This window comes from Megalops cyprinoides, chromosome 17 (assembly GCF_013368585.1).
Source record: "Megalops cyprinoides isolate fMegCyp1 chromosome 17, fMegCyp1.pri, whole genome shotgun sequence".
NCBI lineage: Eukaryota > Metazoa > Chordata > Actinopteri > Elopiformes > Megalopidae > Megalops > Megalops cyprinoides.
In genome coordinates this window covers 25,679,398-25,705,334 of record NC_050599.1, presented here as the reverse complement: position 1 = coordinate 25,705,334, position 25,937 = coordinate 25,679,398, and the positions used below count along the sequence as shown (strand labels likewise).

At 45.6% G+C, this 25,937-nt stretch overlaps 1 protein-coding gene across 3 annotated transcripts in view; it reads right to left on the bottom strand.

The window, feature by feature from the left end:
• Nucleotides 1-23,323, bottom strand: part of LOC118792185 (RAC-alpha serine/threonine-protein kinase-like) — a 29,432-nt gene extending 6,109 nt beyond the window's left edge. For 2 of the 3 annotated variants that reach the window (XM_036549946.1, XM_036549948.1), the window contains exons 1-5: nucleotides 23,178-23,323; nucleotides 13,518-13,680; nucleotides 1,970-2,098; nucleotides 594-705; nucleotides 258-378 (exon numbers count right to left, since the gene is read on the bottom strand). In XM_036549946.1, coding sequence (XP_036405839.1) covers nucleotides 258-378; nucleotides 594-705; nucleotides 1,970-2,098; nucleotides 13,518-13,563 — 408 coding nt within the window. In that variant the 5' untranslated portion in view covers nucleotides 13,564-13,680; nucleotides 23,178-23,323. The remainder of the gene's footprint in view (nucleotides 1-257; nucleotides 379-593; nucleotides 706-1,969; nucleotides 2,099-13,517; nucleotides 13,681-23,177) is intronic. The other variant, XM_036549947.1, reaches the window with a different exon arrangement.
• Nucleotides 23,324-25,937: the final 2,614 nt, after the last annotated feature.

Sequence of the window (25,937 nt, the reverse complement as noted above, 5' to 3'; positions counted from 1 at the left end):
ACCTTTGACCCCTTGGAGTTGAACAAATGTGGAATGCAGTTATGGTAGTGCTCTGGGGACCCTTGTGTCCCCACAATAGAACACACATGTGCCTGATTTCGGACAGAGAGAGGTGGAAAGGAAACGTAATCCAACCCCTCAGCTGGTCAGTGTGTCTTGGCATGGGGGGGGGGGGGGGGGGGGGGGGCTGGGAGGATATTGGGCAACATTGGGGCTGGGAAGGGGGGTGGTGAAGGACAGTGGGGAGGGGTACGCACCACTTTGAGTCGGGGTTTGGTCAGGGACATGTCCCTATCTTTTTCATCCTTGTCTTCTGTTGTCTGCTGTTTCTCCTGTACGCTCTCCGCCACAGCCTGGATGGCTTTGGTCCATTCTTCCCTGAGTAGAGAGGGAGAGCAAAAGAGAGGAGAGAGAGTGAGAGAGATTAAAACCTTTTGACAGTACCACAGCCTATAACAGGGATAGTTATCTCTGGTGCTTGAGAGTGTCAGCGTGTGTGTGTCTGTGTGTGTGTGTGTGTGTGTGTGTGTGTGTGTGTGTGCACCAACGGTGCAAGATTCTGCCTTGGTGAAAGGACAGAGGGGCGTGGTCACCTCTCCTCGGGCGTTTCCACGTGGAAGGTTCGCTCGATCACAGTGGTCCACTGGAGGCAGCGGATGATGAAGGTGTTGGGCTTCGGCCTCTCCGTCTTCATCAGCTGGCATTCTGGCCAATCAGAGGGAGGGGGGAGGAGACGGGATCATCATCACCATCACTCATCCCCACTGTCACCACGGTGCAACCAGGACCACTGCAAACCCTTCTGACACTGGAGAGGTCGCCGCCCAGAGCTACTTAGTGGGCTTGAACACTTTCTGCTACGTTAGCACTTAATATCTGCATCACTTTGAACAAATTGCCCATCTCGGTTGTCAGCATTATGTTAACACATTCCTCACCAGGGTCAGACATCCGCCTCTGCTAAAGCAGTCCCTACTGGTCTCTCATACTCAAAGCTCCAACCTGTTATAAGGGGTCGTCCTTCAAAGCCCATGAAATGGACCATGTATCTGGATATTTCTGAGGGCCTGTTGTTGTCACAGTTCATTGTTCTTCTTTGTGGACAGATCCAACTTCCTGAGCCGAACTTCCCCTCTGCCTTCCATTTTATAAAGGCTTGTATAACCTGAGACTTTCTGGCATGTTAGATAAAAGATATTCAGGTTGGATCAGGTGGAAACTGAAACCCACCTCCCGATGCTGACTGGCCACAATGGCTTTCCTCAATACATGCAACAGCACAGTTCAGTTCACTGTTCAGTGGAGACCTCAGATGTGGAGGTCTCCTATAACTCAGGAGTTTCAGGTGCCAAATGAAAAGTGCTACCACTTGGTTTAGAATATAATATGCAGTCAATCTGTTTCGTTCAATCTCATGTGCACCAGCCTTCTGTGGGTGTTCAATCCTGACAGCCTCTCTGTCAGGATTGCAATTATGTCTAGGGGTGTAAACCTCTTGCTTAACATTGATATGACACAATATCAGCACTTAAGAAAAGATAAAAAAGACATATCAGAATATATATTTTATATATATATATATATATATATATATATATATATATATATATATATACACATATACACATATACATATATATATATATATATATATATATGTCCTTATATAAAGAATTCACTCAGATACAACACATTTTGATAAAATATGATTCAACATAACCTCAAAATGATTCTGTACTTTTAAGCAAATGTAGGGTATTAGTTAATTATACGCCAGTGAAATGACACTCAATGTTCCAACATGACTATTAATGTTGGACGCTCTCAAGTTTCATGCAAATGACTGGGTTGATATGAATGAAAGTAAATGAATAGACCAGTGGAAGTGGAAGTGATGGATCGTTACAACCCTGAGGCATCTGGTACCCTGAGGGAAGGGGTGCGAGGGGGGACGGGGAGGTGGACTCACGCGCAACGGAGAAGTTATTCAGCGGGGTCTCCAGCTGGTCCACGTCCTGCGGCCGCTCCTTGTACCCGATGAAGCTCCCATCGCTTTTCAGCAGGAAGTACCTCGGCCTCCAGGTCTTGATGTACTCTCCTGCGGGCCAAGGATTGAGTGGGATTAGGACGCGTGGCTCATATTAGACCTCTGGGCTCATAGCCCAGGGGTTGCGGGTTCCATACCTAAACAAGGGCACCATATTATGCCCTTGCAGAAGGTACTTAACTTGACCTGCTTCCAGAATATATGGCTATAAAAAAGGAAACTAAAAGTGTTACTTCTGCAAGACACCATGAATGAAAAGTACATTACCTGCTAATAAAATAAACAGTGTCATGTGATATTGCATGACACACATTTCAAATTGTAGCCCTTTCTTTTCCTACACATTCAAAGGCAATGCACACCGTCAATGCATTCACAATGGCAGCAATTGCCACACTGCATCAGATCGTCAAACGAGCTGTTCTGAGCTGGGCCTGTGGTTTAGGCCATGAGCAATGAAGGATTTTTACCTTACTACCTTACCAGGGTAAGATACTAAGTACTAAGCAATGTTGGGTAGTTGTATAGCAGGAAGAAAGTCACATGGCAATGGTTAGGATAACACTGAAAACAGCATAGGCTTTTTTTTTTTTTTAAACCCAGTGAAGATGCCATCACTGGTGTGTTGGCCCTGCTAGACATGAGGTTAAAGTGGCAGAGATTTAAGCAATTTAAGGCACAAGGTCCATGACTGTTTTTCCGCTTCAGACACTAGCATGATGGGGAGGAGTTTGTGATTCATTCCCACCCTGCTGAATTCCAAAAAGGGATCTATCCCCTACGCATTAATCCTTTCTGACGAAGCAATAACACCAACGCATTTACAAAATACAACAGAACTACTGGGTGTGTCAAGATACACCCTACTGGATGATCTCGAAATACAACAAGCGGCTACTGTACTTTTTAGAAAGGTATGAGCTCATTCTGAAGGAGGCCTGGCTATTCAGATATGAGCGGTGTGATTTACTTTTAACTGCAGAGGTAGGATGCAAACCTCTTGTAGCCATTGCAATCTGTCCTTGATTGGCTGGTTTCCTGTGACCCAGTATTTCTGGGCAACTACCAAGCTAATCCAGGCCCCGCTCCTCACTTCCTGTTTCTCAGAAGTAAAAGCCACCCAATTACGAGCGCGGCTGCCTCCGAGGTTATAGGGCTGAAAGGCCACAATCTGTTTAGGCGAGAGTGAATCATTTCTCCTCACCGACTCGCCTTTCGAGAAGACATGCGTGAACACCTAGTCCCGGTCTTTGCTCGGAAACCCCTGAGGACAAGCCTTTGTTTCTTTTTTCGTCTTTGGGGCTTAACGGGAGTCATTCCATCACATGTGTCACATGACTCCTGTTTCAGCGGGTCAGAGGCGGCGAAGCCCCTCTGACAAAACCTGGTGAAAACTGAAGGGGGAAAAGTGCATTAGGCTGTCGCCCCACTTTGGTGATGGTAAAATGACAGCTCGTGAGACGTGAGACACGAGGAGAAAGGGCTCATGCGGAGCAGGACCTTGACCTGCTTCAGAAGGACATGAAAGGAGCCCCCTCTGGGGGAAGCAGTACCGTGGCTTCATGTCAGTTACTAACATTGAAATCATCTGAGTGGGAGGCAGAGAAATCGCAAAACATCAGATTCACTTTGACTGGCAAATTGCTCGGCGAGCTAAATAGGCTCCCGAAAAGCAGCGCTCAGCATATTCTTGATTAAAATTACGGCAGGAGCACGGCTGTCTCAATAAGCGGAGATGGGAAAGTCTGCAGATAAGCGCAGCCTGTCTCGCTGCAGAAGCAGTGGGCGAAGCTCTGAAGGTTCCTACGGCTGCCACAGATCTGTGTAAGTTTCACTGCCGCGTGCCTGCTCCTTACCGAAAGCCACTCCCCGTTTCTCAACCGTTCGAGGGCTCGCATCACTCCAGTGCGAGGCTGCCCATTTTAATAATCGCATTTTCGGTCCAGGACAGTCGATTAACTTAGTGGCCCCAATTCCATCCAATTCCTTGTTCTCAGAAATCCTGCAACCCGTCCATGCGCCGGCTGTGTGCCTTTGCGTCAGAGGCGCGCTTCCCCTGAAACGAGCTACCACGTTAATTAAAAAAAAACTGCCGTGCTGCGGGGAACGGATCAGAGCGGAGGAGTGTGTGTGTGCTTGTGTGATTGTGTGTGTTTGTGTGCATGTGCGTGTGCATGTGTGTGTGTGTGTGTGTGTGTGTGTGTGTGTGTGTGTGTGTGTGTGCGGGAAGGGGGTCAGCCCCAGGTTGCCAATCTTTCATCCCCTTCTCGTCTCCCACAGCCTTTCACTCAGAGAGGGCTCTTTCATAAGAGCTTGCATCTACCTCCCTGTGTGCTGGCTGCTACTGTTAGTAGCTGTTAGATACTGCAGGTATTTCCTTTCCATTCTGTGTAATATCGGCCGGCAAATAAAAAAGGCTCAAACGGAGGCTGACAAAGTTGGTCAGATGGTCAGTTCTTTGCATGCAGGTGCAAATGACAGACGCAGACATATCTCCAGCCACCTGCTGAGCTGTGCTATAGTGCAGCATTCTAACCAAGCCACCCTACAGTGTGGGAGTCTAGCTGAGCTTTGCTACGATTCATCATTCAAACAGAGCTATGCTAGTCAATATTCTAACAGAGCCTGCTACAGGGTACTGCACTCTATTACAGTACAAGCTAACATTACAGAACATTACAGTAAACATTTTAACTGAGCTACAGTTCAACATTCTGAGCGACCCTACAGTGCAGGGCTCTAACTGAGCTAAACTCATGTGGCACTCTGGCCAAGCCAAGCTACAGTGTGGCAGACGGCTTTCGCGGCATAGCATTGCTAATCCAGTGACCCACACCTAGGTGTAGAAACGCAGACTTGCGCATGCTGACCCTGCCCAGTCTGGGCAGTCTCTGCATGGACACACGTCTGACCTCATCCTTCTCCTTTTTACGGTTCCTTCCTCCTTCTTTACTCTAATCAGTTCTACTTTTTTACATTCACCGCTTCCTCCTCGGTGTCTGTCAGCCAGCAGCTATGGCACTCCTGCCTCCATCCTGTCTAATGATCGCAGCCAAGCAGAGGCTTGGCCAGTGCTCCAATGGGAGACCCCACTGGGAAAAACAGATTGCGGCTAGAGATCGTGTTGGTGGACCATTAGGGGGCAGTTTTCTGGTTGTGATCTGTGGTTATTAACTTAAGATCTTGCTGCATTTATTTGCTTCCATGCTGCTTTTGGCATGGTCCAAATTCAGCTCACTACATCTAGTCATGTTACCGTGCCACATGTTAACAGGCCGGAATGTCCCCAATGCTCTATATCAGCTTATGTGTGATGAAATGCTCACCTGGTGCAAAACATCAGTCGTACATCACCCAGCCAGAGTTTAGATATTCACCAACCCCCCCACACCCCTGACAGCACCACAACCCAAATCTTTCCCAAAGCTTGCCTGAGTTTCAAGGGCGGGTTGAAACTACAACTGTCTAATTAGACAAGTATCGAGAGCTAAAATTTAACTGACAGAGAGGTCGCTTTGCTGTGACCATAACCGCCCCCCCACCCCCCAAATCAATGATTCCTTCATGTAGATCCCCGCAAGGATTTAAATAATTGCACACTTACGAGACTCTCAATCACCCACTATGAAAGTCAGTGTAGACCTACCACCAATGTTAGGCACGTTCAGAGAAATGAGCCAACGCCTTTTATTGGAATACTGTCTGTGACTTACACCCTAACGATACTATATTTAACAGCAGGCTTGAAAACGTACGGCGCGTGGCACTTTGAAACAGTCCGCCGCTGGGTGTGTTTACAGCCACTACTCAGAAAGAGCACTGCTTCTGATAATCAACAGGCGCATTCTACAAAACAGGAAGCAACACACCAGACGGCCTGACCAAGCAGCAGATAACATCAAAAACAAAACTCCACTTTAAGCGCCTGCGTTCGGTAGCTGACTCATCTGTGCAGTCCAAAATCAAACAAGAAAAAAAAAGAAAAAAGATTAGATGAGATCGCCTGATGGTCTCTGACATTTTCGAGTAGGCATTTCTTGAAAATAACTGACCTTATTTGTTTTGACGCAAACTGAAATCGCCAAATGCATTGGTTTCCTCGAGAGATGGCCTTACCCTGTAAGGCCGGGGGCCGGGATGTGTGATAGCAGAGGAACAAATGAAAGGACAGAGTGTAAAAGTAGAAGCAAGGGCGGAGGGAGGGAGCGAGTGATGGAGAAAGAGGGACGGAGAGTCCACCCTCTTTCCCCAAACACTTACCGAGTATGCTCATGTGTGTACATGTGTGTGATGCTGGGACACGGGACAGGAAACAGACAGACAGAGGACGAGTCAGAAGTGAGAGGGAGTTAAAAAGAGCGGGACCTCAGGAGACACGGTAATGGAGAAACTGAGGGCCTCCTTCTCCTATAACCCCGTGGAGTATTGGACACGGGGATTTCTGATACTTTCCTCTTACAAAATGCGGTAGAAATACATTCTTTGAAATACCGCATATGGAAAGGAGTATCTGAATTCAGGAACGTGTTTGACAATGCATTCAGAATGTACCTGAGTGTAACTGAACATTCTGCAAGGAACATTCGAAAACATTTCTGAAAAGGTTTATGAGAGTATTGGACTGGTCGGTTTGCTACCCAGCAAGCCATAGGTCGGCAGGGAATATCCCTTACCTATACAGCACTGAGATAGATCCAGCAAGCATGAGTAATTCTGTACTGCACTGCATATTTTCTCTTAGTCACTTTCATTGCAAAGCCGTGTTCACGTGTATCACTTCCAAAACAGCGTTTCAAAGAGATTCGCCTGATTGAGCAGAAACTGCAAATAGCACCATGTCCAAATTATATTAAATTAAATTATATTACTATAATAAATATTTGCTACTCCTTCTGAACTCCAAAAATTCTTTTGAAGCAATTTTAACATAACTGATATGCATATCCAAAGTTAGGTTTATTTGCATTTTACTCAAGTTAGCCACAGGCTACATTTCATTGATAGCCCAGCACAGGTGCAAAGACTCCATACAGAACTATACATAATAATACAAAATAATAATTAGAAAAGTTTTTTGAGAAGGCATCTGTGAAACATTTATGAGATTTGTACGCAAGCACAACGCACATAAAAATGTCCTCTCAAATACTCGAAAAACACCTGCATTTCACCACGGCTGGCCAGGAGCAGATTTATATGGCAAACGCCAGACTGGACTTGAGATGCACGCTTATCAAAGTGGAGGAGAATGAGCTTCAAAGCCGCCGCCGAAAAGCAAGCTGATTCAGCTGCGCTTCATCCCGCAGTTTCGGCCAAACTGTCCAGCTCCTCTCGAGGCAGCGCTTGAGCCACCGTCTACGGAGAGCCCACCCGCGCGAACAAACAGGCGCCAAACAAACGCAAACAAACACGCGCCGCGGTAGCCACCGTCGCTGTGAGTCGCCTCGGTGCTGCGCTTGATCTGAGACGAGATCACACAGATTTACATTTATTCATTTAGCAGACGCTTTTATCCAAAGCGACTTACATAGGTTACAGTTCTTTACAATGTTGTCCATTTATACAGCTGCATATTTACTGAGGCAATTGTGGTTTAAGTACCTTGCCCAAGGGTACAGCAGCAGTGTCCCATCGAACCGGCAACCTTTCGGTTACGAGTCCTGCTCCTTAACCACTATGCTACACTGACAACAGCGCCCTACCCAGTATTCAAACCCATAACCTTCTGGTAAGTTCTGTAACAGCCTGTAATTCTGTAATACCTCCCCCTGTTTTCCGCTGAAACCAGATGTAGCAAGACAGTAAACATGTCGAAAAGATACGCTGGCAGAGTGGCAGCTATTAAGAGGATGTGGTTTCATAGGAACTGTCTGGTTTTAAATTCAGAATCAATTTCCCTCTTTACTCAGGGTTTGTGTTTCTGACACCCCCCCCCCCCCCCCCCCCCTTTCCCCTCCCATTCAAAGTGACAAAGTGAAGTGAAGTTCAAAGTGGCCTTTCGCCAGCCCGGCTCTCCCTGCCCACCGCATGTGGTCATGTGTTTTGGACTGTGTACAGCTAAAGGGGTGGGCCATATACCATTTGTGGAATAGCTTGTCAGGGGGAAGGAATAGCTTGTTGCACCATCGCCATCATCTTGGTGGCCATTCTGATATTCTGTGATGGCACCATGGAGGCACAGAAGCACCATGGTGGAACAGAAGCGCAGTCTTAATTTCATTATATTGCTTACAGTAGCTTAGCAATTGCCCTTACCCACAGTGACTTACATATCATACGATGTCATGTTATCCAGTTGTACGGCTGGCATTTCAGGTTAAGTAGCTTGTCCCATGGTACAACAGCAGAACCCCTCTGGGGAATCAAACTGGGAACGTTTTTGGGTTCCGAGTCCTGTTCTTTACCTTTTACAGCTCTACAGACCCTTTAGCCTAAGAAATGTGCTGTATTTACACAACTACAAGAGAGCCCATTCCGAAATGTGCTGTGCTCATGTAATCATGCTTGTCAAACAGCCTACCAAGATGGGTTCTGAAAAGCTTTGAAGTACATTGACACTTATATTGTACATGCTGCTCTGAATCAATTTCCCTCTCCGTACCCATGACGAAATTACTTGTATTTTTTCAGCTACCTTAAAAGACAATCGGAAATCACTGTGAAATTCATTGTGCTCATAAAAATGCCTGTCTTATAAGGGTTAACATTTTAAGAATTTAAAATTTTAAATTATGAAGAAAATCTTGATATTCATTTTTTTTTTTTGAGTGGGTCTGATTTCACATCGAACGATCCCATGTCTTAAAACATCTCCCCCATACTTCCTCATCCTGTTGACTCAGCTATCTATGGCACCGAAAAAAACTGATTTAGAGGAAAAGGCTTACGGTACATTTTCATCAGAGAGATTAAGAGCACAACTGAACCACGGTGCATGGTACAGGGGATTTCTTCACGCTAACAGAGCTGGTCTCAATGAAACTTCTAACCTCAAACTGCTCCCAACTCCATCTGATATGAGTACACAGGGTACACCGGTCATGCCGGGTTCGAGGCTTTGCAAGAACTCTGCAAGAACACAACGCTCAAGTCCCTGAATGAGCTGTACATCCTGTAAACTTTATCGATCGAAAGAAATAGAACCTCATTTTCCGCAAAATTTAGGCTCCTTTGGTGTGATGGACTTTGGGTTAACAGATAGAAAAAAATGAACAAGGGAGCACTCTCAAAGAATCAGCTTCACTTAAAAAAGCCCAACTGAGCAATTAAATAAAAATTACTTTTTTTTTATAGCGAGTTAAAAAAGGTTCCTGAGAAAAGGTCTTATTCTTTTCAGCAGGTGGCTTTTTTTGAGACCTTTTTGGTTGTTCTAAATCCTCTGAACTGTGACTGACAAGTCCACTTTATCACACATGTGACAAGGAATTTTTGCTCATTTTTCAAATCAGTGCAGCTACAATTAGTAACCACCTGCTTGCCCAGTGGAAATACCACGCCTCTGTGCAAACTCAAATGTAAATTTCCAACGCGACCAAACTGAACCATCCTGAGGTTTATGAAAGCAGTTTCCCCACGGATGATGTCAGCGCCACAAAAGCTGCCCAATCCTGTGTGTCCAAAATAAAAGGCGGGGAGCCGTGCCGACCGGTGTAAACTCAAAAGCCGTGCTGCATTCCAGGTCTTTCTCAGCCCAGACGGCTTACCGACCGTGTCTGTCTGCATAGCTGAACTCGCTTGACCCCCCCCACCCCCCTCCCCCCCCAGTGTTCTGCCGCGCCCGCGGGACACTGTTTTGGGATGCGCCACGGCACTTCGCTCCCCTGTCTGTCCGCCAAAGTGGCCGCCCTCAAACTCACCGGGTTTCTGCACGTCGGCAGACCGCACCTTCTCTTCTCCGTCCTAGAATTTTAACCCTCTTCCTGTACTGTGTGTTTGGGATCCGAGGCTGAGGAGGGACAGAATCGAGGGCCGTTCCAAGCCGAAAGGCATTCAAAGAACGCCACCTGGAGCAAGAATGCAGGAGTGTCCTCAAAAGCTTTACCACCTCTGTAATCAGCCTCTAGCCTTGTGCCTATTCAATCAGTGACCATTTTGGGGAGTGCACCTGCAGAAAAGGAGTGCTGTACAGTAGAAGGCCCCCCCGTTTCTAGATGTTGCTGGTCATTCTGTTCCGAAAACCGTCTGTTCTCCATCTGGAGATAACCATGGCAACGGCGCAGACACACAGCTCGACAAGCGACGGTTAGGCAGCAGTGAAGGGCGCGGCTCTTTCTGTTTATGGAACGCCTTGGGGGGGTCAAAGGTGAAGCAGGTGCTGGCTGAAAACAAACAGGCCTAGCACCAGGCAGCACTAAAGCACCAGACTGGAGAGAGGGTGCCAAACTTTGCTCCTAGAGGGCCGACGTACAGCCCTGTAAATTTTTCCAGCTCTCTTCAAGTGACTTATGGTCTCAGAGCTGGCAGGACTGAAGTGGTTAATTAAGGCAGCAATTAGCAGAGTGGAGTGCTTAATAAGTGCCCGGGGCAGGGGGGAATCTCCTAGACTGTGGCCCACTTGTAACAGGACACTGAGGCTCTGCAATATGAGATGCTATTCAGACCACTGTTCAACTTGTTCAGCGACTATACAACAAGAGAAACCTGACATGGACCCCACGTGCAAATACCACACCTACAGAGCAAGGCATACAGCATTTTGTTGAGACACCAGTGCCCATTCTGACAGATTCAAGCCAATGTTTTCTCCGCAGTAATCTTTAGCAGTTACAATCATTACCAATTATGTGAAGAAGTACACAACTAACAATTAAACTGCTGAAAAACTGCTGCTCTCAAAGAAATTATTTGGTACTCTCTTGAACCCGCTTGGAACCCACTTGGACCTTTCTTGAACCCGCTTGGAAGTCTGTATGGGGGCGTTATCACCTTTAATATGGGAACACCTTGAAGAAACAATGTGTATGCCATAGGGTGCACCTGGTCACCTAAAATGCCTTCAAATTCCTTGGCCGTAATTCTACCGAGCAGAGCAGTAATCGAACCCAATGACCCCCATGAGATGGCTGCCCATAACATAACAGATCCAGCACCATGTTTTAACAATTGGGAACTGGCAATGTAGGTTGCAGGCTTCCTCTGGCTTTCTCCAAACATACACCCATCCAGATGTAGGAAAAACAGTCAAAGACATAAGACCACATTATTTTTTTCCACTGCTCAGAGGTCCAGATTTTGTGCTCATTACACCAGGTTATATGTTGGATGCACATTGGTCTTGGTTACAAGTGGTTTCCTAATGGCAGCCCTATCATAAATATCAGCTTTATGAAGCTCATGACATACAGTATTTGTTGAGACTGGGTCACTGAGGTGCAGACTGAGTTCTGCAGTAATTTTTATGCCACTTTTTTGTGGTTTTTAGCGACTACCCAGTTAAGTGTCTGTCTATGCCTGTCAGTGAGCTTTGACTTGAGACCACTGTTCCTCTTTTGTGACTCAGTTTTACCTCCTTCTCAGTATGCCATCATGACTTTTCAACATTGTTCCCCGACACATTGATTTTGCAGTTTATGTGACTAACATACCTGAAGTTCAGACACCAACTATCTAACCTGCTATAAAATTTTAGATATCTGTAGTTACTTTGAATCTTAAATATTCATTACTGTTCATTAAGTACATTACTGTTGAGTTTAAAATGCCTTTCATAGCAGAAACCTATTGGTAAATAATATTTACATTTTTTGAGACAACCTTTTAATTGCAATTTAGTTACTTCTAAGCATGCGTCCTTTTTCATTTGTTGTTTCCATTATTTTGTCTGACCCCCGTACAGAGCAAATGGAATTACAGTCCATAGTTTAGCAAATCAACCAGCAGGGACTACTTATGTCAACACACACAAAGAGCGGAATATTCAAACCCTCAGGATTCTAGTCTTGGCTTTGTGTGGTTCAACTTCTCTGGAAGCTTAGAGGCTCTGAAAGAAGCAACAATGCAAATTGGTCATGGTTTGTACACTGAGGTCAATGTCTACCTCAAGTGACAATGTGGCATGCGCCTGATACTTGCAAGAAGACATAGTGGCATACGCCTGATACTTTGCAAGAAGACATTTTCACAGTCACAAACAGGACATTGCCAGCTCAATTTCGTGGTGCAGAGAGATCTGTATGATTGTGAGCACAGTACACATAAATAAAGCATTCTATATGTATGATTGCAACATGAGGTAGACATTCAGTGCTGTTCTAAACGGGATGACTGGTAGGGGTACAGGAGGAACTGAGGTCGGCAAGCATCCCAGTTGACAGCGCTCATTGGTTTGTTGCGTCTAGACTCACTGAGCCGTCCTTTATCCCGTCTCTCTACTGGTAGAGCGGCTGATGGCATAGCAGTGCAATGAGACTGAATGACGTTGCTCTAACGTAATCTTTTTTAACTCCCCCCCAATGCATACTCTAATCCTTTCAGCCTGTAAATAAAATGCTTATGGACGGTTACAGGGGAAAACGTCGCGCAGGAAGTCCACGGCCATTCGCTGGACGGCGCGGCGTTGCGGCGGACTCCCCCCTGCACGGGGGGCACGTGGCGCATTTTGAGCGGCGCTTTCGCGCGGTAGCACGCGTTGCACTCGCTGACCTCGATGTGTTTGTAACGCGGCGACCTCGAATGCCCCCGCGTTAAAGGGACATGGCGAAAACTGAAGCCTCCCCTTCCTCTGCGCTGATGCGTATCTCTACCTGAGTTCCGCAGGCAGAGGACGCAGCGCGAGGCTGCCAGGAGAACTGCTGAAGCCCACAACCCACAAGGAACAAAAGAGGTTTGCTACCGCCTTTCAGCTGAAATGGAGAGATCACGAAAACATCCGTCATCAGCAGAAGGTACACGTATCAAGTAAGAACAGAAGGCCAGTCTGACAGACCGGAACGGCAGACGGAACCTCCTAAGTGCTGTCACGAGAGGCTCTGTCTTCAGTGATTTCCTTGATTTCAAAGAATGAAAAATGTGTGTAATGTTAAAAGGCAACATATCCTTATCCATATCAGAATTTCCTTTTCCCAATGGTGAAGCCCCAATTAATAACCATCGCTGTGAGGGCTGTGTTGAGTTAAAGCTCCATTTAAGGAAAGCATTACCTGAAAACCTCTCTTTGAATAACATTTCCTGCCTCCTTATCTGTGAGAGTAGAGTTCACAGTAGATTTCAGTGCCGCTTGATGAAGGAGACACAAGGCGGAGGTACAAGGTCAGCCTCTACACAGACCTTTCAGAAGATTTCTAAACTTCTGTACTTGTACCCAACCATTTGGTTCAAATCCCATGTCAGACACAACCTCTACCCCACCTGCTTCAGAAAATATCCACCTGCAGATACCGTGTAAAAGGTAAGGTGGATAAGGGACGCCTGCTGATTACACATACCATAATAAGGTAACTTTGTGGTGTTAAGGTAGTGGCATGCTGCTCACCTCGTTTGTGAAGCCATCCCTCCTTCACGATCAGCACCTCGCTCATGGCGGCCCGTGGGGGCAGTCCGTCCGCGGAATCCGAAAACTGAGGAGACGGCGCTCTGGTCTCTTCACTCTGACCGGGTCAAGAACTGGGAGCCCTCTTCCCACAGGTTAACGACTGCTACCCAAGACAAGGGTTGGGAAGGAGGAGGAAAAAAAAAAACAGGTAAAGATTAACCCCACCAACAGGTGAAACATTGGCCCTCACCCCCATCCAAACATTAACCACACATCCGTTAGGAGGGCCTCGCACAGAAACCCCGCGGATCCCCCAGTGCTGTTGAGTACAAGAATGAAGCAGTCTGTTCTCACTGGTTCTGCTGTCATACCAAGGGGCATTTTGCAGCAGACTCTATCTCAAACCAGACTGTCCTGAAAAACTGAACAGTTAGTCCCTGACCCCTCGAAATAACCCCCTGGAAATATCTAACAACAAGAGTACTGCATTGATACACACACATCACACATTCAGCAGTAACTGAAATTCTAACACTGCTGAAAGTTTACTATGGACAAAAGTCATTGCAGAATATTGAATATGTGCTGCCAGTGTGTAAAGTGGCGGATAGAATACCTGCCATCCTAATCTGGCCCTTTTACGAGGCAAAGTTCACACAGGCCGTATGTTGGGGGGGGGGGGGCATTCTGTTTCTTATGCGTAACATAGTGCCTTCTTACTGTAAAAGAGCTGAAACTTCATGGAAAGCAGCTTCCTCTATTTTTAGGGAATGTGTGGCCACAGTGGTTACCATGCTGTTCCTTAAAGCCATCAAGGTCTAAAATGTAAATTTCACATGAATACTTGCCCTTAAGAGCACAGAAGGGCTACAAGCAGCAGAGAGACCAGTGCTTTCCCTTGCATTCTCCAGGCATGCTGCATCACCAAGCCCGAGACCACAGTTTCTGAAAAGAACGAACTCTAGAATCAAAGCGTGCGCGCCTGCTTATCAGATCCCCTTGTCAGAGGTGCTGCACCGAGCATGAAGCTTTACTCATCCATCCATCGGATTACAAGGCTGGGCTCTCAACCACTGTGCTGTGCTGCCTCCACAAAAGGTTTGCAGCCACCTTTGAACGTGCTAAAAGCTTAATATCCCAATTTACGGGTGTGACTAATGTGAGAGTCATTCTTGAGATTCACTGAGCCTGCAAGGGGGAAAAAAAACAGAACAAAACACACCAACCAATGGAAAGGTCTGGATAAAAGGGTTGATGGAGATGGAGGTTTCTGGGACCTATCTTCCCGCAGCTCGTGACGCGTGGGAGATACGCCTGTTCATTAGCAGCGAGGATACGTGGAACGTCAGCTAATTCGGTTTGTCCAAAAGAGCCCCATCCCTTAGCCTCTTATCCCATTGTTTACATTTTCAATGGGCTCTTTTCTCATTACCGACACCCGGGGGCATAAACAGGAAGCACGGTGGCTGGCCAGGCTATTGCCAGGTACTGAATTAGTCACATATCAAACAGCCCAGGGCTTAATATGTCTCCCATTCAACCGGACATAAAAAGCGGCTTTCATACAATTCGTTCTGTCAGTCACATCACAGTCAATTATCGAGTAAGAGGATTTCAGCGAAAGTGCTGCATAGGGTTATGTCAGCAAGGCCAGGGGGAAAATATTGACAAGTTCTCTTTTTTTTTTTAATGGGAGTAATGCCAATTTGGACTAGCTCCAGATGGCATGATCTTTTTTTTTATGTATCCTTTCCATGGCACCATAAACACAAATTATGAGAAGCTATGATTGACAATTACATTTCTCTCCTCTCTACTGGTGTCTGTGAGAAGCAAAAAAACACTGCCACCCCATTGAAGGTGTGAAGAGTTTGACCAGATGTGGAACACAGTCTTCAGATGGTGCTTCTGCCATTTCCTTCCTGTACTCAAAGCCTCAAACGGGGAGCAAATAAAATGTGGATGTGGTAAAATGCTAAAGGAACACTAGGAACAGGTAAATCAGAGCCACAATGACTAAGCCATGTGACACCAGTAATGTAGTATACTTCTCCATAATCTCGTGCTAGGACATACATACACACCATAATTATATAACTGACTGTCTTTCCCTGAGTACATGCATATGATACCTACACATACAAATCCACATATGCACATATACGTAGCCAAATATGCATATTTGTATGTATGCTTGCATTCACACATACACCCTAACATTCTAACACAACTAAGCATAACTGCTTGTGTGTCCACATACAAATATGATGCCGCATCAGCTTCCAATGTAATCAGCCACAAAGAGCATGCTGACACAACTTTATAGACATCTCCACTCTTCCAGCAACAATAAACCTCCAGGTTTTCCCTCCTACTTTTTCAGTTACAGGCTGCTCTCCCTCCTGCAGTTGTACTTGAAAGCTGGCACACTGAGGTACCAGCCAATGCAAATCCTTGGTAAAAATGAGGCACATGTCCATTCTAGATATTCATGTGCATGCTATATTTTATATGATCATCATTACATGATTAAGATGGCTAACAGGCCTGTTTGCTGTAATGTTCAGGGAATCTGCACAGGGCTTTTGTAGGGAACGCCCCCCTCACTTGTGCGCCGCTTGCCCCACAACGGTAAGGAGCTTGCCTCACAGGAAGTCTCCCTAGACGGTGACCTCGCGACACCCTCCCCGCGGTTCCCCTGCAGTGCCTATGCCAGCAGCAGAGTGCGCACGCTGAACAGGAAGAATGCTGACGGGGCTGGAGGGAGGCAAAAGAGCCAGCGACGCTCGCTGCGATAGGACATCTTGAATCATCAAGTCTTCTTATTGGTCACGCCCACCGACATGGTGAGATTTGCAACAGCGCAGCGTACTCTCCGGTGCGACACTGCAATGCAACACTATGCAGTGTGTCAAAGAGGGAAGAGAGAGAGAGAGAGAGAGAGAGAGAGAGAGAGAATAAGGAGGAACATACAGATATATACATATATATAGATAGATATATATACATTATCTTTACGTTACATTTGATCACCATACGCTCTCATCCGTATTGACCTATATAGCCTATCATTTTTATACATTGTCCATTCATTGAGCTGGATATTTACAGAGGCAATTCTGGTTAGGTACCTCATCCAAGGGTGCAACAGCAGTGTCCCTCCTGAAATTTGAACCAGCAACCTTTGGGTTACACCGCGGTGCTGGCCCTCGATTTTCTCTTGTCACAGAGAGAGAGAGGCTGTTGCGGTGGCATCACAGAGGAAGCAGTTCAGACCGAAAGCAGCCAGGCAGGGAAACCCACTGAAGGAGAACATAGCGTTCCTGCCACTCAGACTCCCAACGCCTCGCTGCTGCAAGAGCCCCTCTCAAAACACCATCAAATGCCAGGGATTACATGTCCCCCAGCTTACGGCAAACACACACTCTCTCAGCACGCTCTCAACAACAGATAACCTCCCCAACACAGATGTAACATCTCCAGCAGAAACGCACACTCTTACACATACTCACTTCTACACAGACATATCACACAGACATAGACATCTCTTATACACACTCTCCTACACACATCCACACATACTGCTATGCAGACACCCTCCTTTACACACATGTAACGTCTCCTGCACATAGTATTACACATTCATTCACACACAGTATGGTATGGTTCACAAACACACACTTACACACCCAAGCACACACACACACACACACACACACACACATAACCACTCTCCTACTAACAGACACAAATCCTGACACTCTTCTATATACACACATACAGGCACAGAAACACTCTCTTACTCACAGACACAAATCCTGACCCTCTTCTACACACACACACACACACACAAAGGCACACACACACAGGCACACAAACACAGGCACACACACCCAGACACGCGCGCACGGCCCCCGCCTCCCCCTTGCCAAAAGCCGCTGTGGGCTTGGGAGAGAGGCTGGGAGGCAGCCAGCACTCGGCTGGCGGCGCGGGGGTGAACCCGATGCCCTCGCAGGGGGGTCACGTGGCAGCCGATGTTTGGGCTCTCACGCCGGGCGGCCACCGGCGGCGCACAGCGGGCAAACTGCCGCGGCCCAGCTACAGAGGCCTGAGGCCGGGGGGGGGGGGCAATGCCTCTCCCCACTCACCCTACTCCCATTTAACCCACCTGCAATACAGAGCAATGATAAAAGAATGACGCACAAATATAACAAAGGCTCCCGGCAGCACCTTACAAAAGTCAGGGCCAGCTTCTGAAAAAAAAGGGAAAGAGAACGTGAAGCAGGGCAGAAAAGAGGTTTTTTTTTTTTTTTAAATGTCGTCATGGAGACCAACGGTTTGGTGGTTATTAATGGGGCTCTTTCTGCGTCACTCGCTGTCCCTCAGATTGTGACAGGCAGCTATGTAGTAAGGCTGCTGGTGCTGTCACCGGGACAACAGGTTCCCCCCAGAACATGTGTCTGAGAGCAGGCCAGCATGAATGCATGGGTGGGGTCCATATGAAATAGAGGCAGTGGAAACAGACAGCCAATGCTCGGCCACTGGCAAGTAGCCCTTTAGAAACAAGGGCCCCTGGTGATCGCCAGCAATACTGCACGAGCACCCGTAACTCATATAGGAGAGCAAAGGGGCCACCTGTTTTGTGTATCCGCGTTCTAGGGCTACCGATCACAGCCAGCTTCAGCGGACGTGATAATCGCCACGTCCCTCTGTGGCGCGCCCGTCTCCTCCGCTCCTTCATGCCGGGCTGTGGTGCGACGCTATGTTTGGAGACTTCCGTTCCAGTCCGGGCCAGGCTCTGGGCCATCCGCGAACCGTCCGCTGAGCGGCGTCACCGAGGCTGGGCTTCAATGGGCCTGAGCCAAAGCCTCCAGGCAGAGGTTTGCCCGTAAATGCTGATCTAGGACCAGTTTTGCTGTCTTGCTAGAAACAGCTATGGCTAGACTTGTGATTGGGGAATATGGTCCTAGATCATCACTTTCAGGCAGCTGCTGTCTTGTGTGCGCCGAGTGAGGGCATGCGGGGAAGGAGCTCTTGATCAGAGCGTCACGGGTTTAAGTCCCTAGTGGATTTTCTCTCAGAAAAGGCTGAGAGAAGTGTCTTCACTTTCGCAAAAAAAAAAAAAAAACAATAGTCAAATCTACTGCTTGCACAAGAGCATCTTCACTTCCTGCTCAACCTGGGTTCAAACCTCCAATGGCCCATTTTTTCCCCTCATAGCTCTAAAATAAGAGAATAACCTGGTGTAATCCAGTAAAAATCCCATGTGATGAGACTGGATGAGAGCACTGGCCTAATGCTATAGGCCTAATCAAATCTGAACTCACCATTTTGGTGACACATATATTCCAAGCCCTGGGTGCCACTTCAATAGCAACATAGAGAGCAGACAAATAAAATTACATTGCTGAATGGGGAATTACTGCTACACAGCAACTGCCAATTTATTTTGCAAATGTATATTTAAAAAAAAAAACCCATCCTTCTCCATTCTCAATTCCTTCAGGGGTAAGACAAACACAGTGTTTTGCAAAATTGAAAAATTCCCCTTAAAAACGTCTCTTAAAGGAATAAAAAAAAGACTAACAGGAACTAACACCCTCTACTGACAAGGCATTGTACATAGTGACAACCGTGCTATTAGAGCTGAAGCAGACATTGTTCTTATTCAGAGATTGTGCACTAAGTTAATGTCAGTTGTAATCAAACACAAGCAGAAACTGCCTGGTCGATCCTATGAATCCAAACGACTTCGGACAGCAGGGTTCGGTTGAGCACCGTTCCTAATTACAGCTTTTTTAGCCTGTTTGTTTTAATGTTGAGTTTCTTAGCAACCGCCATCCCCTCGGTTTCACATGGACCACCATGCAGAAGAAGCCGCATTTTTGAGTCCAACATGAAAAATGAGGGGGTGGGTGAGGGGTGTTTTCAGGTTTTGTTTGCAATTGCTAGGTTCTTCTGGGTATTTTGAGTTAGTCTCCTCGCCTTTTAAACTGCGATTCTGCCTGGTTACTTAAAGGAGCACTCCAGTCAAAGTCTGTGACATTTGGAAATTGTATTTTGGAAAAAAGCCCCACTCTGAGCTAACTGTGCTTTGACAGCATTGGTCTCAAAGGTAATATTTCTTATACCTCACATATATATCAAATTATTGGTTGTGACTACAGTGCTACATTAACTCCATCCATTCTTGATGATGGAGATGTCGGAAGGTTTTCCATCACAGAAGGATCAGTGAGCGTATGACAGATACTTTAACAAACACACTTACCCTCTCCTGTTTCCATGTCTAAAGCTGTGCCATATAGCTGTCCTTTTCACATGTTAAGGTCTTATTTAAAATAATTTATTTTACAAATATAGTGGTAATTACCCAAGCACAGTCATGAGCTGGGAAGTCATTAAAGCCTTTCCAGACAGACACTGTTCAGCCTTGTGTAGATGTTGGGTCAACTACTTAAAGAGCCTGAATGTTGACTGACACCCTTTGTGCTCCCTGACTCTGTAGCCTTACGCAGAATTGAGAGGACAGTGTGGCAACTGACTATTCCTCACAGCGACCGCGGAGGGAAAACAAAGCAGGGCTGTGACAGGCAGGCCCGAGGGTGACGTTCAAGGAGCGGTCACATGATGCGAGCCGAGGGGTCAGAGTGAGGATCTTCCTCCCCGATCGCGGGATAACGCTTCCCAACAACGTCGCGCCGCCGCAGACAATGAGCCCGACTGTGCCACGGCCCGTTTCAAACATCATCCTTTTGGATTCTCATGTGTGGCTATGGTGTGTTAAAGGTAAGGGGGTGGGAGGTTAACGAGGCTCTCTGGATCCCACCCCAAGTGATGGGAAATGGTCATCACGACCATTACCTTTCCAACGCGATGAGAAAGGTCAGCCCCCCCCCCTCCACCTCTCAAATCACAAAACGTCAAGGCTGGGAAAAAAAAAAAAAAAAAACACTTTGAGAAAGTGTCTTACCACCACGGAAATGAAGCTGCAATAAACCTGACATCAGCTTGTGACAGAGCTAACTTGCGACTCTCTAACCTGGGACACCCCAACTTGGGAGCCCTTCCCCCCCAAACTCCCTGAAACGAACATGCTTCATTCCCTAGAAACAACAGACAATACACCCCAAAAAAGGTGGTGGAGGACCTTTTCATTGTGTCCCAAGATAGGGGGCACCACTGACAACACGACTACAAAACTGTTCTGCAAGGCGTTGGCACAAGGTGGTAAAATTTCGTCTGTGGATGCCACTCCATAAGAAGCTCATTCTGCATAAAAATCAGACACACGCAAGCATGATCGCCTCATATCTAAGCATCAGGTCTCACATTTCTACTGCGGCTGTAATCCTTGAGGCAGAAATTTCACGGGTGCGTGTTAGATGTTTTACGATATAATTCTTTGAAGTGGTCAACCTTTGCTGCACTTCATGGGGGATAAATGATTTGGAGAGACCACCACATTAATTACTCGTGACTCAAAAAAAGACCTCAAATGTGAGCGCAAAAGTTTGCCTCTGTGCTTATCTCCACAGTTGGAATGCACGTACCCCGCGTTCATGAAAAAAACCTTCCGGAGTCATGCTAAAGGGGGCCTTTACATGCTAATGTCCACCTCCTCAGTTGGGATTCCCTTTTTCTCTCTCTTTAATGAGTAAAGAGGGAGAGCAATTCTGTGGGGTTAAAAATACAGCGGCTGTAACTTCACTATTGGAGATCTGATCTCTCATCTCCCTTGTTGCCAAAGTTGTGTGATGTAAATAATAGACAGCGTAGTGTTCACTGTCCTTGAGCTTAGCACTAATGCTGATGGGACAATAACTGGAGACACCTTCTCTAACTATTTAGGTTATACTTAACCTGTTTTTAAAGAGGTACCATAAACTGACTCAAAATGCCTCTGTGTGTACCCCAGCAACCTTGTACAATTTAGACCTTATACCAGCATTGTGGTTGTAACACCCATTATTTCAAAATTATGGAACCAGCCACTTTGTTGTTGGACCACCTCTGTTCAGAAACAATGGAGTACTCACAGACCTATGAGTACTATACCGGACAATATTTTATTGCCTGATGTGGCTTTTGAAGTCCTGCACAGTGTGGCATCCTTCTATCTATCTATCCTTCATCTAGGAAATCTCACATTGTATAACCCACAACTTAAATAAATTAACCTTCTATCATAGACACAGAAGAGAAATCCTGCACTCAACTAGTGTGAGCACGGAAAGACAAAACAGAGATGTGCTGTTTTAGTTTTGACCTGTTTGATTGTTTAAGGTCTGTTTATTATATTGCTCGCATCAATGGTTATGTTGCCAGTGTATTTTAATAAAGCATTAACACTCACTAAATATTTGCTCTTACTGTGCTATCTGAATCAGTCGAGATAGCCATGCCTTTAATCAGCTAACAGTGTTTAAAAAAACGGCAAACAACGCCTAAACCGTTCCAAAAATAATAATAATAATAATAAACTACAGGTTTAAGATTATTGTAAGGGTTCTGTCTCGGAATAAAATAAGAGTATTTCGTGTATGGAAGACGTACTAGTCTCACTAGCCCTATCGATACAGTGTTCTTCATGATTTTCTCCGAAGCCATCGTGACATGTCGCACAACTAAATGTTTCTGTTATCAAATTAAATCGTAGGCTACCACTACAACAACGGCAACTAAAAATCTACCACAGAAAAATGCTGAAACGTAATGATTAGTTGCTCTTCCTCGAACAAAAACAGTTACTGTGTAGAGAGTACCCAATACTGACAGCCTAACGTTTTATCAAATGGTACAGCTTTTAAATAGGTTGTATTTCAAAATTAAGATCAAAAATCAAAATATGAAACTGGTTACAACTGTTTCAAGCTAAGCAGCAATGTGAACAACTTGCTGGCTTTCTACCTCGTCAATGGTATCCTCTTGCTGTCTAAAATAGCCATTTCCTCTGCCAGTCAGATTGTATTCGCGTCCCTTGGATGTTTTGCTTCTTTATTCTCAGACTCTCAGAGTTAAGGGGAAAAAACATCTTGATCGAAACTGTGTTCAAGCTCGAAAGCTCAAATTCATCACTCAGTCCTGCTGCACCAAAGTCGTCAACATATTGATGCGCACGGAAAAGATATGTATCTAAACGGCCTGGTAATGTGTCTCCTACCAAGTACTTTGTGATCTGTTTAAAGTAGCAACTGCAGAGAAGTTTGCTGTTACATTCGAAGGAGTCAAGCTAGCCAACGATTTATCGAGACTAACTGAAACGTAATCTGTTAAGGAAAATTGTGAAAACGGAGATAAGCATTTACGGCCTCGGGGGGTTCTGGCAGCACGGTGCACGATACAATAAAAACAACAAAATGATCACGGAAAGTGTTTAATAATCCCTTGCTAAGATAAACTGTACAGGTATCCGTAGAGCAAACTTTGCCTGCTTAACTAACTCCACCATGGAATAACAAAATAGAATGAAACAAACTGCGCTTGGGTGTGTTTCGATATTCACTTTTTGGCGTATTTTGCTTGTTTTAGTGGGTTCTCGGCCTACCAAAGGCAGCTGGCTGAAGATAGCTGCATCCCATCGACTATAATGGGACCTACCTTCGCGATATCTGCAGTCGGGCACCGACAAAACATGAGAAGCCAAGTGCAAGTCTTTACCTGGACGAATGTCTCAGAAGTGACTCCGGGTCATTGTTATGGAAGCCCGCTGCGACTTATTAGGCTGTTGTGTCCTTCAGTATTCCCGGTAAATTGCTTCTCGTTTACTCTCTGATTCTCTTGCCTTTCTTCCACTATATCTCCCAAGCCTTCTGTCCGTACCGCTCCTGTGTCACAGAGCTTCCTCCCGGGTCTTAAGCCCGACGTGTTCAGAGATTTTCTACCTGATTTGCACCCATGTCGAGCACAGCGTAGAATGCTGTATCTTGAATGAACTTACTCGAACCGCTTAGATTCTCAAAACATGACAGCACAGCAAATGGCATATCCCAGTGATTCATATCTGATCATTTTACTGAGTACTAAGGGGGCTTTTCGCATTCAGGTCGATAAACAAGATGTCCAGATCTGATTCACTCCGACTAGAATTTTCTCAAAGGTGATGTTGAGAGGTAAACAAGATGTTGTACACGTGGTCACTGATTTTCTGCGTAAGGTATTTCGTGTGTGTGGCCATCCTCAACCTCATCCAGCGCTGGTAGGTTCAAAAGTGTAGTTCAAAAGGTTTGCTTTGCTTACAAATAAAGACACTGAAAACTCAAAACGTTGCTTTGCATTGTGTATACTGAAATTTGTGCATTTTTTTCAGGAGTACTGTGTGAATTAATGTAGCACGTCATCAAATATTTAAGAAAATATTTAAATTACATTTTTACCCTTCAGAAAAACATGAGATTTTCATATGTGTGGCTGTGTTTAAGATCGTGGATATTTATATGCGCATATATGTATTCATGTATGTTGTTTGTGTGTGTGTGTGTGTGTATGTGAGCAGTGAGTGAGTGAGTGTACGTGTGTGTGTGAGAGAAAGTGTATGTGTATGTGAGTGAGCATGTCTGTGTGACAGAGTGTGACTGTGTGTGTGTTTGTGACAGAGTGTGACTGTGTGTGTGTGTGTGTGTGAGAGAGAGAGAGAGAGAGAGAGAGAGGGAGTGTGTGTGTGTACTTGTGTGTGTGGGAGGGTGCACAGGCTCTTTCACTTTCAGTTTCGCTCCTCAGTCAAAAATTCTTTGAAAAAGAGCTGCGGTGATCACTTTGGCTGAGAAGCTGTTTTTTTTTCTACAATGAGAGGAAATCCCCTGGTACAGCCGTGTCCAGTAAACAACAAGACAGGGCAGCAGACGCTGGAGGACAGAAAGTTGCTACTCCGCCCCCACAAAGCGAGTAAAAGTGAAAAAACACAAGGCCGCGCTGAGTAAAATTGAGGAGTTATTAATGGAAGACAAGCTTTTTCAGGGCAAGCTGCAATGCCACTGGGGCCAGCCAGCCTCTTTCTGTGTTGATCTGGGTTAGGTGCCTCTTCATCCAGCAATTTCATGTAAACCTCACCATGCTGTTGACCTTTGAGATAAAGCTAAAAAATCACTGGTCAGACCTTATTGCCTCCTCCCCATGGCTGAGCAACAACTGTGGTGGCAACGCAATGTTTTAACAAAGCGCAACTTCCCTTTAAAACCCTCTGACCTTTACAGTACCGTGGAAACATTTGTGTTCTCCTTCTTCTTTGTAGCCGAAACCAATCGGTGTCAGCTTTTCTCGATCATCCTGGATATCGATTCTTCCTGCATTGTTGCCACATCGTTCGATCGAGACTCATATTTTGGTCATCTGAAGCTGAGTTCTTTCTAATTACTAAAACACAGGGCCATCACATTGAAGTGGGTCCCAGGACAGTGCTGAATATTTTTGAGATTCCTAAAATGAAAGCTCTCTGGGCAATCAAGAGATGCTCAAATTAGACACCAAACTGTGTCAACACCATTGTATTGGGCTCAGCCATGTTCATGTTCAACACCTCTTATCACTACAGTTATTGGCAGGCCTTTCTTCTTGAATAAGCACATACTACAACTCCCCAGCCCCATCCCCTTAGTGTTTATACCATTTTTTGACTTTTCCATTGTTATAACCACACTTTAATTAGGCTGGATTGCATGATGCTGAAGGTGTTCTGAACGTACCAATATTAATCACTTGTTCTGACATCTCCAGAGGAATCCTCTAGGGGGAGCCCGAATGCGACTGCTAACGGATGATTGTCTTTGTGTTCACTGTCAACATCGTTCTTCAGTGATTTTTAGCTCTCAGCAAATTGCCGTTAATTCCACCCAGAATCTATGATGGTGTAAAATTCTAGAACAGTCCTTTCCCTTCACTACTGCAATATCAGTTTTAAAGTTACAAAAAACGCTGTAAGTAAAATCTAGAGACCATTTCAACCACAAGCTATCAATACAAAACCTTTGATGCTTTGCTCTCTTTTTTGTTTTGAATACCCTACCTATTCAGATGAAAATGTGATAAAACCAGAGACAAAGTCATGCAGCACTGCATATCATTTAATTTTCTTGGGAGACATATTCTGTGATAGCTCTCTGGGGATCCAACAAGCATACTAGCAGCACCTGTAAAATTTTACCTGAGAAAAAATGGTACCTTAGGGCAATACTATCTGATTCAAATATGCAATCACTAAGATTGTAGGCTTTTGTGAAATACCAGGTCTATGCTTGGATCACATGGGGTTTGGGCAAGGGTTGAGATTAATAAAATATGATTTTCATTGAGATATATGTAGTGTTATTTTCCTCTGAATGTTCAAAAATTATTCACCTGCTGGACCCAAACCAGCTAGCAGTTCAGTGCATAATCCTTGATTTACAGTCTCTGATGTAGCTTCCTAGTGTTCTAGAATCCAAG